Raw genomic sequence first — 18,730 nt, 5'->3', positions numbered from 1 at the left:
TCTGATTTTCCCATGGGACCAGAGCCAGGAGGGGCAGGGCAAAGAACCTGGAAAACTGACAATAAACAGATGGGGGAAGGGAGGGAAGCCACTCTGTTAGCATGTTCCCCTTAGGAATAGGGACACCTTACATCCCAACTTTGTGATTTTAATTGGGCCTGGAGAAAACTGGACTAGGGCATGAGATGTATGGAGCGGACACAGCTGGAGCAGAACTACCTTTGGGTCACTCACTGGTGATCTGCATGGGAGAAAATAGAAGAAGGGAATGTCCGTATTTTGCTCTTTGAACATCCTTTATGAGCTTTATTTTTCCCTGCCTTTGTCCCAGAAGCTCATCAATCCCACTCCAACCTAAGGGTAGAGCTACCCTTTCTCCTTTTGGGGGGGGTATGTGTGTCAGTTACATTTTATTTATTTTTTAAATTAATTTTGTTTTATTTTCATGTCCACATTCTCTCTCACTTCCCTTCCTTTCCCACACCCACTGAGAAATCAAGAAAACAAAACCTTTTACAGATATAATATATGATATTGTACATATTATAAATGCCTTAATACATATTAGCAAAACAAATTCCTTCATTGGTCATGCTCCTCTTTCTTTTTTTTAAGGGAATGGCAAAGAGAAGAAATCTGAACTTTCTATCATCCTGCTGGGACCCTTCTCAGCTCAGGTAACAGTGTCTAGACTCATACCTGAAACTGTCCCTCAGTCCCCAGCTTTGACTAATTGGAAGGCAGCTTCAACAGCTGGAACAAAGAATTAGATGATATTATATAGTCATTAATTCATTCAATGAACAGTTATTCATTTTAAGGATACAAAAAGAGGGGAAAGATAGTGTCTGCCCTCAGGGAGTTTGCCATCTAACCGGAGAAAACATGCAAACAAATATATACAAAGCACGCTATATACAGGATAAATAGGAAAAAATTAAAAGAGGTTAGGAACTGGAATTTAGTGGGATTAAGGAAGGCTTACTGCAGGAGGGGATTTTAGTTGGGGATGATAGAATAAGAAATTGCTCAATGTGATGAGGATATCTGCTAAATCCACAGAAAAGCCAAGAGGAAAAAAAACCCAACTATTGGGATCTTTGAGTTCTATGGGATCTCAGAGTTTCCCATTTTTGATCCACCTCATTTCCTACTGATTCTAGACTCCCTCCACTTTCTTATCAGTCCTTCCCCTCTCTCTCATAGCTTACTTGATAGTTGAGGAGTCAGTCTCTGGCCTGATTGAGATATCACCTCTGGAACTGATAAACTAATTGAGAAAAGGAGGGAAGCATTGTAAGTGCACTCACCCATATGATCTCTGTCTCTGTGTCTGTCTTTCTGTGTCTGTGTCTGTCTGTCTGTTTGTCTCTCTCTCCTTCCTCTCTCCTCTCTCTCTTCTTTCTCTTTGGCTATCTTAGTGAGCAGTCTTGGAGAAAAGAAAACTTGAGCTCATATCATGCCTCAGACATATACTAGCAGTGGGATCATGATGAAGTCAACCATTTACTGATGTAGGCAACATCTGGATGGGGAGAATGTCCACACCTGGAATTTCATTTGAAATATGGATATGAGAGGAAAATTCTCCATAGAGGGGAAACTTTGTGAGGGGAAAGGCATACTGTCCTTGCTGTAAAAAAGAACTAAAAATTTCTCTCCCCATTTGAGCTCAATTTTCTCATCTGTAAAAGAAGGAGGTTGGACTAAATTATTTCTGAAGTCCTTTAGTAGATTAGTAGAATGCAAATTCCTTGAGGGTCTGGAAAGTCTCATTTTTGTATATGGATTCCCAGCACTTAGCATGATGCCGGGCACATAGCATTAATAAATGAGAATTGATGAAAAGTTTCTCATCTTTGTTTTAATGTTATACTGCTTATTCCAATATTTGAAGACCAGATAAATCTGTTCTTGGAGTTATAGGGGCCATAACCTTTTCATTGCCACCGAAGAGTCTGGGAAACCAAGAGGAGTAGGGTGATGTTTTAGAGAAATCTTTATTGAAAGCTTCCTATTGCCTAGACTCCCAAAGAGACACCTTTCCTCCATAATTAGAATGCTTGTTTATTTTTGCCTCCTGGCTCCCTTCAAGACTCAGCTCAAATCCTACCTTTTGCAAGATGCCTTTCCTGGTCTATTCCAGCTTCTCCCAGTACCTTCTCTCTGAGATAATTTCCTGTTTACAAGGTAAATAACTTGTATGAATATACTTGCTTGCATTTTATCTCCACTAAAATGTGTGTGCTGGGTCTGCGTTTTTGCTTTTCTTTGTTTTCTCAGAATTTAGCACATTTTAAGGCTTTAATAAATGCTAGTTGACTAACTGATAAGGTGTTCTGATCTCAGGTGCTAGGTATCATCCCTTCCTGGCAGGGAGGAATCTCCACATTGAGATATACCAAAAAATGGAGTGCTATATTGAGACATGAAAAAATCCAGATAATTGAGTGACCAAATTATATTGAGGTTCCTGGCTCAAGGGTTTTCCTATCTTGATAAATGGTATCACTATCTTAAGCCCTTTCAGTCTGTGTAAACATAATCACCACATAGATTTACTGGAGCAAGGAGTAAGCATTCCTATTATGAGGTAGGGTTAGATCTCACCTCACCCCCAGTTTTCTCTCTAAGGGAATTTTCTGGAAATGTTCCAGTGAGACTATTTGTATGGGGCAGGCAGAACTTCCTCCAACTCCCCACCCCCCACTCTCCACAGGACTCAGAGATGTCTGACTATATGCATAATTTAGAAACCCTCCTCTCTTCCCTGGTGGCCAGTGAACCTGGGGAGGTAAGGGCAGTAGGTGGATAGGATATTATCTTCCAGCACCTCCTTTCTGTGACAGTGCCTTCTCCCCAGACCTTTGGAGAAAGATAGGAAAGCTGGTTCCTGCACCCTCAGCCAACAAGCACTCAGGAGTCCTTCCAGGAGGGGTGCTGGTGGGCTTACCAGACCCAAAAAAGAATAATTAGTATGAAAGTGTTTGGGGGGGGGGGATGAGTCAGAGATGGGAAGGATTGGATAATGGTGTAAGATTTCTTTGCATTTGGGGAGAAAAAAATATTGAGAAAAGCTGCATTGCAAAACTCCTGTGAATAATTTCCTAATGAATTGTAGAATAGTGTGCCTGGCTTACTCAAATCATGTCAGTTTAGGACATGGGCTAAGGGTTAAGGATAGACCCAAATTTTTGAGGCCTGCCCAACACAGCAGTTTTATTTTTTCTACTTTGGGCAAGACTCTTCAGGGAAAGTTAGGAGAGATGCTCAAAAGATCCTATCTGGGATTGATTAGTCTACAAATATTAGAAAAATGCAAAGGAACCAGCCAGTAATGAAGGAAGAGAGGTTTTTTTTTTTTCTTTTAAAGAACTTTTCTGCTGGATTCCAGAGGATGAATTTAGATCTTTCGGGGGAATGTCCCTAGGGCTGGATTCTTTAGGAGAAGAGAGCAAGGGAGAATCATGGATAGCATGGAGGAAATGAAGGTCACAGAACGTTGTTTCTTCCCCCTTCCATCAAAGTATAGAGAATTTCTTTACTTCTCCCGTTTCTCACTTCTCTGTTTCTTTTGAAAGGGGACTTAGAGATATGTAAAGGTTGCTTCGCCCCCTCTCCCCAAGGATGTGGTGGAATCTGGGGAGAGAATGAACGAGAATGGAAAATGTCATTTCTTCCTGGGAAATAGGGAACATTTTGAAGTTTAGGGTTTTCTCTGCTTTGTTAAAGACTAAAGGAGTGGAAAATCGAGATGAAGATTCAAAGAATCCGAGCAATGCTATCCCAAAGCAATATGATTTTTACCCTTTGTCCAGGAAGCTTTCAGTTCAAAAAACATTGCTTTGAACTTGAATGATATGGGTCATAGCTGTCGTTCTCCACTTGATTTATTTAGAAAGTGTATATCCAAACACTATCTCTGGCCAAGTTTACATCCTGGACATGAAGAGTGGAGAGCATTTATCAAGATTAAGGAAGAGCTGAGATGTTTGGGGTCCACCAGGGTTAGAAGTATTGACTGATATAGATCTTTTTTCGGAATTCGATTTTATTGTAAAATTGCTTCTGCTCTTTTCTCACCCAGGGGAGGAATGGAAGGAGATAAATAGAGGAAGGAGAACAGGGGAAACTGTGACCTGAGGGAGATGACTTAAGGTCCCTCAGTACTTCTTTCCCTCCATATAACTGAAAACCCATTCGATGACCTCAGCTAATTTCCCAGGTCTAAAAGTGAGGTTACACCTAGGCTGGTACAGATGGAAGCATTATCACTCCTAGAATTACAGGCCCATTTCCTAGGATTGTTATAAAGGCAAATAAGGTTGTGATTTTAAGCCTGGTATAGACTTGGTCATCCGCAATCAACCTGCAAAGGTTTTGTCCTGAATCCTCAGGTCTGGAGCCCTGGTTTTCCCTCAGATCTTTTTACTCTATGGAGCACCCCAGTTCTGCTCTGAAGTTATATACTTTATAAAATGAATTATTGTGTCTGATTTCGACCAGATTCTCAAGGAACCTTTCTTACCCGGGAAAAAGCTCCTTGCAGACCTTAAATTGCCCCGTTAACATCAACTTCCCTAATACCGGCCTCTCTCCAATTCGACTTTGATCCAGATTCGGACCTCTCTCAGTTCCACCCTAATCCTCAGCCTGTCATTCACAACTACCTCTTTGCCCAATTCCACTTTAGGCTAAATCTATGCGGGTTAAACCATAATGATCTCAGCAACAGCAGGTTTGGCATTTCTTTTGCTCTAATTAGGGGGAAGGTGGGCGGTGGAAAGGATTCTGGAAAGGGCCCTTGGGTTTCAGGACTTGGCCCAATTTCTACCCCCACCCCTCAGGTTCTCACCAAGCCCAGAGCCTGGGAGGTGACGGTTGTGAGACTTGTGGAAGGATGAGAAGAAAAGGCTGCTAGGGGGTGGGGGGGATGGAACTCGCCTTCACTCTTCCCGTTCACACATGGCAGGAAAATGTGAGGAGAGCTTTGTCAGTCGCCTCCCAGGCTACCGTCCCCTGAGTGACCGAAAAGGACAAGTTGCCTCATGAAGGCGATCGGAGTTCAGTTCCCTGTCCCCTGTCCAGGCCTCTCCATTCCCTAAACAAAGAGCCAGGGCTACAGAGCGCTCAGCTCCCAAAGGCTGCCGCCGGTTCTGGGTAGTAGGTCTCATTCCAGCCTCCTACTTACCCCCGGGACTGTCCTGAGCTTTGATTGGAGAATCTGGAGGATGGAGCACTGGCATTCCTTCTTCCTCTTACATTCTCCTTTCCTTGGTTGTTGTCTTAATCTCTCTGCCCCTTGTTTCTTACTTTTCTTATTTTGGATCACTGGCGTTGGTGCCTGATGGGATCCAACTTTAGGGTTTCTTTGGACCAGGCTGGAAACCTGGTGGCTGAAGTTTGTGCATCTAGGCCAAAGGGAACTCTGGGAAGGAGTTGGAGAAGAACTGATATATTGTTCCTCCCAGAGATTTTCTTCTGGTTACTCTGGAATTTCCAGGACAGGTATTAGAAATTCGGGAACATAATTAAATTCACTGTAACCAAAAACCAAGTTCCCTTCATGGCCCCTGAAAACTCTCGGCAGTTTAGTCCCTGGACCTGCAGGACCATGCATGCAGTCAGCTTGTGGAAAGAGAAGGGTTTTCTTGATAGAGAAAAAAAAAAAAACATCTGGCCTGGTCCATGAGCCCCCGGTAGAAGGACAGGCTTAAAGGACTTGTGGGTCCCCAGGGATAGCAAACTAATCAAATAGAGTTTCTGAGAAATTGAAGATTGGGACAAATATGAATTTTCTGGCCTGGGTCTCCAGAGAGGTCCCACTTCCGAATCAGGTAGGATCTGAGTGGAGATTTGGCAGGCAAATGTTTGGGGCCCCGTGGGGCGCCAGGGCTGGGCTTTGGATATTTGCTCTTTCACTTCCTGTAATAACAATGGAAAGTTGCAAGAGCAACCCAGAAGGAAAGAGGATCGAGGAAAGAAGAGAAAGAGGAAAGGGAGCTAAGGAGTAAAAGGAAGAGAGGAGAAAAGATGAGGAAACTGTCAGAGAAATATAAAAGAGGAAAGATAGATATAAAGAAGGTAACAAAGGAAGAAATAAAGCAGAAAGAAGGGGGGGAGAGAGAGAGAGAGAGAATTCTTTAAAACTCAGTTGGGCAATTTTTTCATAAAACTTCAAAATGTCAAAGTCTCATAACCTTAGGTCTCTTCTCACAAGTCAATTTGGAGAGAGTACCATCGGAAATAGCAGTCGAAGTAGAGAACCAATCATTATTAAAAATTATTAGTAGCATCAGGTTACCATCATCAAAATGACTGCTTCCTCCCCATGCAATAGCGAACAATCTTTTGCAGGCAACTATTATTGGGATACTAGTTCTAGGTTCATGGCCACCTCAACTACCCCACAGATGGCAGGGAAAAAAAAACCCCTGAATTTCTTTGCAAAAAATGAAAATAAAGTAAAAAAGGGGGCTCAGTGATTTTTCACTTCGGGCTTCTTTTTTTGGGGGGGGTCAGTTTCATTAAATTGAATTAAAAGTGTATTGGACTTTACATGAAGGTGTCAATTCGCTGTGGCTGGAATCCCCCTCTCCTGGGCGGTGGGGGGGGGGGGGAGATGTCTGCTGCTGTTCAAAGGCAGCATAGTAAAGGTCACAGGCGGTATATGGGGTGGGATGAATGGAACTGTGGAGGTAAACAAACTCTTAACTTTCAACTTGGCCTTGACCTTCAAGGGGGTGTCTGGCCAATATGTAAAGGAGCATCATCAGGCTTTCAAAGCATTTGGCCTCGGTCAGTTAAATAGGGAGGGGTTGCGGTAGGGGGCTAGTCCTTGGGATCTGGAAAACAAAGGAGACTGGAAACTTTGTCTGGGTGTGGGTGTGTGGGAAGGGAGGGCAAAGACACTGGGCTAGGAGTCAGAACTCCTGGGTTCCTGTAATGGCTCTGCCTCCTAGCACGTCACAGGAACTGAATCCAGGCACCGAGGAAGCATCTTGACATCTTGTGGGACTCAGTTTCCCCAACTGGAACTAGAAGATTTGAATCCTATAGGGTCTAAGACTGAAAGAGTACACAATGAGATTCAATTCAATCTAATCCAACAATAATTTAATAAGCATTTATTAAGTTCTTACATTGTCTAAGAGCTGTGTTAGGTGCTAGGAATAGGAAGACAGAGATATTGTACTAGTTTTTCTTTAATCCCTCTTTAATCTGTCCCTTCTACTCCATCCATTTCTGAAACCATGAAAATGTCATGTCCTGGAGGATGTCTCATCCCTCTGGCCCCATTTACCATCTTTGTGGTTTTTCAGAACTAAGTTCCCCAACCTGGCTACCATCCCCTTACAAAATGACATCTCTCCCCACTTGAAAATAAGTTCTTTGGGAGAGAACAATGACTTTCTTTGCTTTTGAATTTGTATCTTCACCATTTAGTGCAGTGTTTGGCACATAGTAAGTACTCAGTCATGCTTTTTCATACATTCAAACAGTCCCAAGTGCATTAAATAGTCCCATGGCAAGCAGGTGAGGTGGGCAGCATCTACCACATAATTCACAAAGTTGAACAGTGGCTGGCATAGATCAGTATGGACTAAAGGGATTAAGATCATTCAGAATGAAAGGGTAAACAAATTGGAATAGATGAAAGATTTTGACTGTGGATTATACACCATTATCATGATTATACAATGCAGGAGACTAAGAAGGAAGCAGATGGAATTCTTCTGATGGTAAATTCCATTCTTTATGTGTGGGGGGGCAGTGTCAATTCATTGGAAATATGCGCCTCTATGCTTGCACATAAACATACATTATTAATCTATGTATAATTGCACATGGATACATACCTATTTATATTCACTCAAACACAAGTACACATGTTCACATGACCATAAATTCACCAACACATCTCTCTATCTCTTCCTCTTGAAGGATACTCTACACTCCAATCCTTCCTACCACAAATTATACAGCTTTTTTTCCTCCAAAAAGTTTGGATTTTTTTTTCCATTTGAGTTCATGAAACCTGATCTTTTGAAAATTGCATAACTATGTCAGTACAAGAGAGAATTTCCCAAAAGAGTTTAGATTAAAATAATTCTATTTCTGGCTTAAAGAATAATATGGGTAAGAATAGGATGAATTCAAGATCTGTGCCTCCATTATGCCCTAGGAGAGTACAAACCTTCATGCAAATCCAACTTGTAGAATAAGCCTTTTTAAAAAACAAAAAAACAACAAAAAACTTCAAATAAATGCATTAGGAATCTATCATGAAAACTGTCATGAAGCCTGGTAAAAAATCCCTACATTTCTATGAGAAGTCCTGATCTCTGGAACAAGTTGATGCAGGGAGAATTGGTGGCTCATGTTGAAGTGGGTGTGAGTTCTTTCCTCTCCCCACCCATACCATTTTATGATAAAAAACCTTCAGACCTACCTCAGTCCTAATCTATCTCTTTCTACTTTAGCAAATCCCAAGGGACAAGTCTTCTGTGTTTTGGCATCTATGGTGACTCCAGGACCCTCCACATTGAGACTTCAACCCCCTGTTCATAGGGATTTTGGAGCCTAGTGAGAATCAAGAACTATTTGGTTTCTTTTGCAGGCTAAATTTAATGTGGCAGATTCAAGGTTTGGATCTTGGTGAAGGGTAATTAGGGTAGGGAGAGAAGCATAGTCCAAGGGCCAGAATCATGACACATTCTAGGTCAAGGTGGTTTAGATAAACTCATTTCCCGAGTTTTGTAAACCCAGTTTTAAGATCCTTTCCAACTCTTAATCTGTGATCCCAATATCCTATGTTCTTATATAGTTTGGTAGACACCACCTTAAGAGAAAGTACCAATTCAGATTTGCATTTGATTCCATCTGCCTCTCTCAACTCTCTCTCTCTCTCTCTCTCTCTTTCTCTTTCTCTCTCTCCCTTTCGCCCTCTCTCTCAGTCTCTCTCTTGCTCTTGTTCTGAGCCTGAGTCTGTCTCTGTTCCTTCATTTCTCTCTGCCTCTCTGTTTCTGTCCATATCTGTTCTTTTCTGTATGTATCTCTGTTTGTCTGTCTCCCTTCCTTGTCTGTCCTTCCCAGTCTTTTGCTCCTTTCTTGTTTCTGTCTTTCTCTTTCCCTTGTATTAAAATCCAGTAGCTGCCTAATGATGTGTCAGTTTGTCCCTCACGTTCCTATAGAAAGGAGATCCCTTTTCTTCTATTTGGCTTTTTTTTTTGAAGCTTCAGGGTCTTGTACTCTCCCAACTCCTTAGCTTCTCTGCCTGACCTCCTCCCCTCCCACCCATACTACAGGTACGAGGGCTGGCATATGTTTTTCATTGTTTTCGGGGACCTTGAGTAGAGAAATATTCCAGTTAGAAATAAACTCTGTTGGAAATTGGAGGTGAGAAGGTCCCAGGGCAGAGAAATCCAGTGATTCGGCATCCGGGATAGGAGGAGCACCTGGTATGATGCCTGCAGTGTGTGTGACTTCGAATCTTATTAACCTTCCCCCCCCCCCCCCCCGTGGGGAAGTCTCAAAAAATGTTAACCCCTCATTCCCCCAACACTACACATTCTTGCTTACCCCCAAATTATCATTATAGATCTAGTGCTGCAACGCCCCCCCCCCCCACCTCCCGGAAAACTCCCCTGTCCCCTCACGAAATGTGTTTTATAGGAACAGTTAAAAAAAAAAAATCTTGTTAAGCCTGCCAAAGCTCCGGAGACGGAGAGCTGAGAAGAGGGAGAGACAGGGAGGTGGGGCACGGTTCCCTCCCCTCTTCTCCATTGCCTCCTCTTTCTCCCTTTCCCTCTCCCAGGACCCAGAGTTGCTTCTCTCTAAACTGGGTAGCTGGGGGTTGGGTTGGGGCGGGAGAAATCCTCCCCTTTCTCTCGTGTTGTTTTCAGTGGCAATAAAAGTGAGCTGGAACGAGGGGGGAGGGCGGGGGGACAGTATTTTCGCAATTTCTGCCTTGAGGATTTTATTAGGCTTTTTCCCCAAGCTGTAGCCAATCCGCTATCGGGATTTGGGTTCCTGCGTCTCTTACGTCAGGACGGCTGGCCAGAGCTATTGCAGGCGTTTCTTGAGCTGGGAGCGATTTAAAACGCTTTGGATTCCCGGGGCCTGGATGGGGAGTGCGAGCTGAGCGCCCCGGATTCCCCACCCACCTCCGCCCCATGAGCCTCCCACCAGCCCCATGGAGTCCGGTGCTTATGCCACCTTGGATGCTGGCAAAGATATCGAAGGCTTGTTGGGAGCGGGCGGGTGTCGGAATCTGGTCTCCCACTCGCCACTGGCGAGTCACCCTTCAGCGCCTGCACTACTGCCCACCGCCAACTATACCCCCATAGATCTACCTGGCTCCGGGGAGCCACCAAAGCAGTGTCACCCATGCCCCGGAGTGCCGCAGGGGGGCTCCCCAACATCTGTTCCTTATGGCTACTTTGGTGGAGGTTACTATTCCTGTCGAGTGTCTCGAAGTTCGCTGAAACCGTGCACCCAGGCAGCTACCCTGGCTGCCTATCCCACGGAGACCACTGCAGCAGGGGAGGAGTATCCTAGTCGTCCGGCCGAGTTTGCTTTTTATCCTGGGTACCCAGGACCTTATCAGCCTGTGGCTAGTTACCTGGATGTGTCGGTGGTGCAAACTCTTGGAGGCCCTGGGGAGCCCCGCCACGACACCCTGTTGCCAGTGGACAGTTACCAGCCCTGGGCCCTCGCCAGCGGTTGGAGTGGCCAGATGTGTTGCCAAGGGGAACAGAATCAGCCTGGTCATTTCTGGAAGACGGCATTTGCAGGTAACCGTCCCCAAGACCCAATTTCCCTTTGCTTACAAATTTTATTGTGTGGGGGGTGGGGTGGGTGGGGGTGGGGGTGATATCGGGAGAGTGCGTGAAATCAATGCAGATTGGAACCGATGAAAGATGGGAGATTCGTAGGATTCGGGAAGGAAAAGGAAGGAGGACTGGCTGCAGTTTATCATTGGCACTCTTCCAAAAGTGGTTGTTGGGATTAAGGACAAGGGCCTCTGTTAGCAGAGACATGGTCAGCGGCCCCTAAATATTGAGGCAGCAGAGACGGACTCTGGGAAATCTGGCACCACTCCTCTACCATCCCTGACCTTTTTCTTTTGCTGCTGCCCAGGAGATCGGAGAGAAACGAGCCTTTCCTTCTGTGTGCACAGCAGTTTGCATGTGTGTTTGCATGGAGGATGGAGTACTGCAACTATAATATACATGAACGTGTAGTCCATACGTTTTGCATGGGTCTCTTTGTATGGAAGACAGTAGTAGATTATTTCTAGACAAAGAGCACATCGATTGTGACCACATTAGTGAAACACATTTTTTTTTTTGCCGCGGAGTAGTGGAAATGGATAGATCTCCCATAAGGTCTTCGGCTGAATTGTTCACTTTCCTCCTGGTTGTTTTGGTGTTGTGTAGACAGCACCCGTGGGTGTCCTCTTTTGGAGGGTGGGTTGGAGAGCACTGGTGTGCCGAGTGGCTCTACAGGGAATCTCTGCGTTTTTTAATATTCCAGTTTTTGTTCGAAATCTGTGTACATGTGTCTGTGGCTAAGCAGAGGTTGGATGTATGTGTGGATATGCAAGTGCGTATGGGTATATGTACTGTGAGCGCACACACCTGTGGCTGTACCTGCACGTAAGGGGCTCGTGTGTAAGCTTACTGTTTGTGTTTGTGGCTGTGTGCCTGAGTGCTCTGGTAAGCTCTCTCTCTGTCAATTATTTTTCTTGACACATGTGTGACTTTTGGGGTATGCATGTGTAAATCTGATTCAGTTGGGGATTTATCTTTGTCGGTTTGCATGTATGTTGAGAGAAAGAAATACCGTAGAGGGTTCAGGACCCAGTCTGATTTAAGCATCTCTCTTCTTTACCTCTCCTTCCTGCCCAGACTCCTCGGCCCAGCATCCTCCAGACGGCTGTTCCTACCGCCGGGGCCGCAAGAAACGGATCCCATACAGCAAGGGCCAGCTGCGGGAGCTGGAACGGGAGTATGCCGCCAACAAATTTGTCACCAAGGACAAGAGGCGCAAGATCTCTGCGGCCACCAGCCTTTCCGAACGACAGATCACCATTTGGTTCCAGAATCGTCGGGTCAAGGAGAAGAAGGTCTTAGCTAAGATCAAGACCAGCGCCACCCCTTGATGGCGATCTCCCAGCAGGAAGGAAAGCCGTTTCTGGGGGATCAGGACCCAGCCAAGGGCTGGGGAGGGTCTGGGACCAGTTATGAGGCATAAGCCCTAGCTGGGCCACGGACTCTTCCAAGGAGGTATCCCCTGGGATCAGCCCTACTTCCCAGAAGTCGAGGGCTCTTTCAATGAATAGGACAGCTGCGATATGTCATTATATATGTAGGAAAAAGGCCGAGATTTTCTTCCCTATTTGCCTATATAGTTATGCCCAGAAAAGAGTAAGAATAATAGCAATAACAGAGATAATAATAATGATATTAGTTAAGGTTATAATCATTCCCATATTCTCTTTAGCAGTTCCTTAGAGCGCCTTACTACTTTCAATGGATCCAGCCTGATTAATAAATTAATAAGGTCCTGAAGACACCCATCTCAGTGGTGGCTTCCTCTCTAGACCCAGGTCCAGCTGGAAAACCGGGGGATCTCTGCAGGCCTTGTCTAGAGTGAGGGAACAGAGGGACTGGGATCAAGTTGTACAGTTGTAAGGATGTCTACACAGCTAGTTCTTATCTTTCAAAGGCAAGAAGCTAGCCTTCTAGCAACGGTAGTTGACAAAAAGGGTGCTATCTTCAATAGGACATCCTTTCCACCTTAAGATTATTTAGGAAGGTGCCCTCAAGAATCCCCAACTTTCGGTTGCTTAAATTTTTCCTTCTGTTCCCTGGAAAACTGGAGTGAGGCAAAATTAGAGGGCCTTATGATCTCCCACTTCTCTTTCCTGGGCTCTGGTTGGTTGGCGCTAACAAAATGGAGCTAGAGAAAGAATCTGGATAGTTCAGTTTTTCCTCTTTGCCATCCCTGCCTTCAAAACAAACTACTAGCCCCCACTTTTTCAAAATTATCTGGACGTAAAGTTAAGAATTGGGGATTATATAGGAGCTGAATGAATTGCATACTTCTGGCAGTGTAGATTTCCCTTTCTTCCAGCCACAAAAAAAAGCTGTTATCCAGACAATGTTGGTCAGAGAGCATCCACCATCATCCCCAAACTAGAGTTTCTATGTGCTCTAGAGGAGAAGAGAAAGAAAGAAAGAAAGAAAGAAAGAGAGAGAGAGAGAGAGAGAGAGAGAGAGAGAGAGAAGAGAAAGAAAGAAAAAAGAAAGGAAGATAGAAAGAAAACAAAAGATAGACAGAAAAAGAATGAAGGAAAGATAAAGAAAGGAAGGAAGAAAGAAAAATAGAAAGAAAACAAAAGATAGACAGAAAGAGAATGAAGGAAAGATAAAGAAAGGAAGGAAGGAAGAAAAATAGAAAGAAAACAAAAGATAGAAAGAGAAAGGAAGGAAGGAAGGAAGGAAGGAAGGAAGGAAGGAAGGAAGGAAGGAAGGAAGGAAGGAAGGAAGGAAGGAAGGAAGGAAGGAAGGAAGGAAGGAAGAAAACAACAAATCGCCCAATTGACTGCCCACCACCTTTCGAACTTCACTAGTTGCCTATGAGACCTCTGAGCTGGTGGTAAGGGTGAGTAGAGGTCTTTCTCTATATCCAGAGGCAGGATTTCCAATTTTTAAATCAGAAAAAAAGCCCCAAATGGGACAATGGCAGTGGCTAAAGAAACCCACATCTGACTTCAGTTCATCTTTGAATTCATCCTTTTTTTTTTTTTTGGTCCTCTTCTCTCTTGGAGCTTAGGGATTCACTAATGTCCACATTTTGACGTCCACATTTACACTCCACCCTCACCCCTGGTAGACATTTCGATGACAAGGGCTAAGAATCATTGTTTGCAAAGCAAAGATTCCACGGAGGGCACTCCCTTCACCGTGGCTCTCTTTTGTTTAAGGTGTTATTGTTATATAGCATATTCGATATACACTTATAGTAGAAGCCCTTAATGAAAACTCTAATATAATGCAAGTTCTGTAGAAAGTACATTATAGCAGCGTGTGATAGACCTTGATGGAAATAAGGTAGAATATCCCATTTAATAGTATCGGATGAAATAGACTTGATTCCATACTACTGTCTTTTGAGTTCCATTCCCTCTTTTTCCAAGCGCAGAGGAGACGATGACGTCGGGGCAGCGGAATCTGGATCTGGAAATTTGTTTAATGTTCAGCCATCCGATCCAGGGGAATTCTAGTCTTGAAGTCAGATTCTGAGAAAGAACGAGATGGAGAACTGGGCTCGAATGATCTCAGTTCATTAACAGGGAAAGCAATTCTTCTGGCTCCGGGACATAAACTTTTCCTCCCTTGGGAATGGGTTACTTTCTGATTTCCCTTTTGGATCTGCTTCAATCATCTCTAATTTTTATCTCCTCCCGCTCCTCATCCCATCAACAGACCAAACCTAAATGTGCCATAAGTGTCCTCTTCCAATGTACTGGAATGGGGTGTGGGAGAAGGCAAGCGGTTCCCGAGTCTGAGCTACAAGGCCCTACTTCTAACTGGGTTCTGGGATTGGATTTCTGTAGGGAGTTTTTGGAAGCTCGGTAAACTAAGAAATTAGAAAGGGAGTAAGCCGAAAAAGAAGGGAGGGAAGGAAACCCCAGTTGGTGAAGAGAAAGGGCCAATCAGTCTGCCACTCTGAATAACTGGGGTAGAATTCGAACAAACCTGTTCTCGAGTTTGAGGGTGAGGGACTCCCACCTCTTGGCCTGGGAGAAGCGGTTTTATGTAAATTCTGGCATTAGCTCTGATAGTCGATGATTTTATAATTTAACTTTTCACTTTCAACTCTTAGTAAAAGAGTCACAGGAGTTTAGAGGTAAAGAATTATTTTCTTTCAAGCGGGACTGTTATGCGAAGAACAACATCTCCTCCTCCCGGCCGTAAAGCGCTACTGCAGCCGATGACTGCCACCTAGACTTCCGGCTTGCCTTCGGCTTTAGATTTTTGGGGTACATGGAAGGATCCCCAAAAGGTGGGGACAGGTTGGGGTGCATGAAGGAGGTAGAAAGCGATTGCGCAGAAGCTCCCAGGATGCAGTGCACAATCCTGGTAGGCTGATCGATCGGTTAAGCCGGAGATTGGGCAGGCAAGTAGAAGACTGTAAAGAATGAGCTCTAAAATGGAGAAAGAGAAAGGCAGAGAGTCGTAGCCCCACCTAAAGAGAGCCCAAGCGCTTCCTCTCCCTCTCAGTCTGTTTTTGTTCTTTACCTACATCAATATTCTGTGTATTAAAAATTTCCTGTGTGACATGTTCATATATATAAATACGTGACTCATACACATGACTGTAACAAGAACATCCCCTTTTAACTTTTTTTTTCTTTATATCGATACAACCCTCCTTTTAAATGCAATTCCTTCCTGTGTGTGTGTGCATGCTCCTGGACTTATAAAGATCGTCCATATTTAATTCTCTCAGTCACATGCAACTACAAAGAGAGCAAATGGACACGTGTAACTTTGCATGTACAAGGGGGAAACTGGAACGAAAGAGAATTTCCCCAGACCTTCAAGCGGGTTTACTGCCGAAATTCGAATGGAAAGGTTGTCACCGTTATTCCATGGAGCTGGGAGAACCTATTCTCCAGCCCATAACCGACAACAGAGTCACGTGACCTTATTCCTTGTAGGCAAAGAATATCTTTAAATATTAACGAAAATTCGCGCCAGATGCTGACTCTTTTTTTTCTGTACTATTTTAAAACACTGAGCAATTGAAGATAATGAGGTTAGGGGAGGATTGAGTGTTTGGAATTTTAATTCAGACACAAACGCATAAACCATACTGGCTCCACTTAAACACACCATTCGTTGGAATTAACTATTAAGAATAAAGCCATCACCAGCCCATCACCAGCCCCCTAAATCCATCTCTCTTTGCCTCTGTCTGGTGGCCTCTTCGGAGGATAGACAGCGACTTGTTAATAAATCAGGAGGATGGAACCCAGACAAGGTTGTTTACTCTACCCGGTTTCCAGGACCCACATCATTACTACCACCGGGACAGGCGAGTTGGCCAGGACATGAGGAAAAAGGACGATGAGCAAATATGGATAAGGCCTCCAAAGGCAAGGTTTGAATCCAAGATGCCCCCAGTTGTGCGGAAAGGCATAGCACATCTCGCTCTACTAGCCACCTCTTCGTTGTTCCCTCTTCCTAAAAGTACAGATTTTGGGTGAACGGGAGGAGCAGAACAACTCCGAGTCTGAGCAGCAGGCTCTCTTTTCTATCAAGTCATTGGAATGGTTCTCAATTTCGATGCTGCTCACTGTTCCCAAATCTTTCCCAACAGTTCTGCCTTCTCTCCCCAAAGCACTATCCCTTGAAACAAAATTCCCTGCCTCCATCCCCCCTTCCTCTGCCCCATCCTCCCCCTTTTATTCAAGTTTCAGTTAAAGTCCCAAGGCTTGCACTTATCTACCTTTCCCCCATCCTATCGCAGCTCTTTATGTAGTTACCTCCTCCCTCCAAATCACCCGGCCGAATTCAATAAAAAGAACTCGTTACCGTAATCTGTGGAATGAAGCACAATCCATGACTCGAGCTGGGGAAGAAAGAGGGTTATGGTCGGAAGTCAGAAAAGGGAGCGCGTGGAGGTTTGAGGGGACGTGATTTGCTGTTGTTTTAATCTATACAAAATTTCCACCCACCTGATTGAGTTCGTTTCCGGTTCAGAATAGGAACGGGTCCAGTGTGTCCACTACCCAGTCAGACAGCCTCTGACCTTTTCCACACTCTGTCACCCCATCCCCCTAGTGGCTTGGCTAGAGCCGGAGAACGATTTAAAACATCCAGTAAGGACAAATGATAGCCTTTCTTTCTCTTCCAGTTTCCAGGATCGAGGTGGAAAAACGGTGAAGGTGAGGACTGGCTCGGGGGCGGGTCAAGTAGGGGAGGGAAAAAGAAAGAAGAAAATATTTCAATTAGCTCCCTTTCTAAATTGCCCCGGAAGTGATGAGGCAAGGGGTCCCTCCTGGAATTTTGAAGGTTCCCTACTAAAAGGTGTCAGTTTTGGACTCAAAAGCCGCCCAAAAGATGGGGGAAGGGTGGTGAGGCCCTTTGGGAATAAGGGGGAGGGACTTTTGCCATTGAACTTGAAGTTCCTGTCTGGTGGTCTTGACCTCTCTCGCCCTGGCTTTGGGCTGGAAGTGGAGTGGGATGAGTGAGAAACAGTACAAAAGGGAAGAAGAGGTTAGTTAGAGAGGGAAAGGTTGTTTCTAGATTAAAACTGAGTTGGGGTTTCAGAGCGAAGACATAAGTGATGGCAGTGCAGAGGGGAATCCAGGCCTATTTAGAAAGGAAAGATTGGGTTTTTGGTTAAGAGTTTAGAAATTTTCGGGGGTCTGTCTGGGCAATAGGGGGAGAGGTGGGTATAGAAGTGCAGGAAGATTTTGGTTACAGATTTACTCCATCTAAGGGCAGGGACGAATTGAAACTCCATGAAAGATTAGAGGAAGTATGTACTGGAGATCAGAAAACATTCCAACAGTCCTGGAGACTTCAACCTCAAAAAAGGACAGGCTGGAGGAGGCCAGGTCCAGAGATGAGAGGGAAGAAATTGAGACCCAGGAGTTTTGAGTCCTGCAGAGAGAAGGACCCATTTGGCTTGGAATGGAAGTCTAGATGCTTTCGATGCTAGCCTCCTCTGGCCTTTGGCAGATACCCTCATCTTGGGCCTATATTTCTCCAGGTCTTAGAGTCTCTCCAATTTTCTGACAGGCAAGAGAATTGGGAGCCCTTGAAAGTAAGCCAGAGAGAAAGTTTGAGAAAATGCACCTCCTTGCAGAGGTGTTTAAATTATGGATGTGAAATAATATCAAATTCGGTTGATGTTTTGGTTGGTTTTCCGAAATTTTTTTCTTTGTTTATTCATTATAAAAAGAGATGATTTGCTTGGTAGGAAAGGGGAAGGTGGAAGAGGAGGAGGGAAGTATTTAGAAATGAAGGTGGTGTGAAAACAAAAGATAGCGATAACTTTTTTGTAAAAAAGGAAAGTTCACGGGGAAGAAAACCACTCCCCCAAATTTACTTAGAGGCCAGAGAATTTAGGGATTAACTGGCTGGCTAAAGTTATACACAACTGGGCGGGGCAGGTGGCTTTGTCTAATTAATAATTAGGAATTAGCCCTGCTTTAGAATCAATTCCGCCTACCAGTTTTCACCCCAGGCAGTTTCTCCAGTGAAATTTCTTACTTAACCACTCCTCCAGCGCAGGGTTTCAGTTTTGCAGTTAGATCCAGGCCGAATCTGGCTAAGGGAATTTTGCCTGCTGTCGAACCCCATAGCAGCAGAGAGCTGGGACCCGGGAGGCCCGGTAGGGAACGTGGAGGGCTCGGTAGATGCAATCTGGAGACCATTACAACGTTAGAGAAACAGAAGGCGCAAGGCAAATGTATTTATCTGTTGGCCAGTAAGATTACCTCCTTTCGAGATCGATTTTGTCCTGTGGATTCTTTCCACCAGTGCTCAAAGGACCCACTGTACTGCCAACTTGGAAGGATTTCTTCGTTTTTTCTTTAGGAGTGGGAGGTATTTGTCGATCCCAAATCAAAGGGATCTTGGAGGCCGCGGGGCTTCTTTGTTTTCATTTTCGGATTGTAAAGACCCCACGATTTGCCGGGGTGGGA

General features: G+C 44.5%; 1 protein-coding gene and 2 long non-coding RNA genes across 3 annotated transcripts; 2 read left to right on the top strand and 1 right to left on the bottom strand.

The window, feature by feature from the left end:
• The first annotated feature begins 609 nt into the window (after positions 1-609).
• Positions 610-3,123, top strand: LOC103093595 (uncharacterized). Its single transcript, XR_001627462.2, has 3 exons — positions 610-677; positions 1,207-1,296; positions 2,096-3,123. It is a non-coding gene; the product is annotated as an uncharacterized LOC103093595 (long non-coding RNA).
• Positions 3,124-9,987: 6,864 nt separating this feature from the next.
• HOXB13 (homeobox B13) lies at positions 9,988-12,385 on the top strand. Its single transcript, XM_001367199.4, has 2 exons — positions 9,988-10,796; positions 11,913-12,385. Exons 1-2 carry the CDS (start codon positions 10,196-10,198, stop codon positions 12,164-12,166), a joined length of 855 nt encoding a protein of 284 aa, XP_001367236.1. The 5' UTR covers positions 9,988-10,195; the 3' UTR covers positions 12,167-12,385.
• A 1,715-nt stretch (positions 12,386-14,100) lies between these two features.
• On the bottom strand, positions 14,101-16,747 carry LOC103093286 (uncharacterized). The gene is made up of 2 exons (XR_001628073.2): positions 16,611-16,747; positions 14,101-14,308 (listed from the first exon to the last, which is right to left on the bottom strand). It is a non-coding gene; the product is annotated as an uncharacterized LOC103093286 (long non-coding RNA).
• Positions 16,748-18,730: the final 1,983 nt, after the last annotated feature.

The sequence above is a fragment of the Monodelphis domestica genome, chromosome 2 (genome assembly GCF_027887165.1).
Source record: "Monodelphis domestica isolate mMonDom1 chromosome 2, mMonDom1.pri, whole genome shotgun sequence".
In the NCBI taxonomy this organism is placed as follows: domain Eukaryota; kingdom Metazoa; phylum Chordata; class Mammalia; order Didelphimorphia; family Didelphidae; genus Monodelphis; species Monodelphis domestica.
This window is presented reverse-complemented; position numbering and strand designations above follow the sequence as displayed.

Coding starts and splice junctions, on each gene's coding strand:
- HOXB13 (XM_001367199.4), top strand. CDS start 10,196: ATGGAGTCCGGTGCTTATGCCACCTTGGATGCTGGCAAAGATATCGAA. Junction 10,797..11,912: donor CTGGAAGACGGCATTTGCAG/GTAACCGTCCCC, acceptor CTTCCTGCCCAG/ACTCCTCGGCCCAGCATCCT.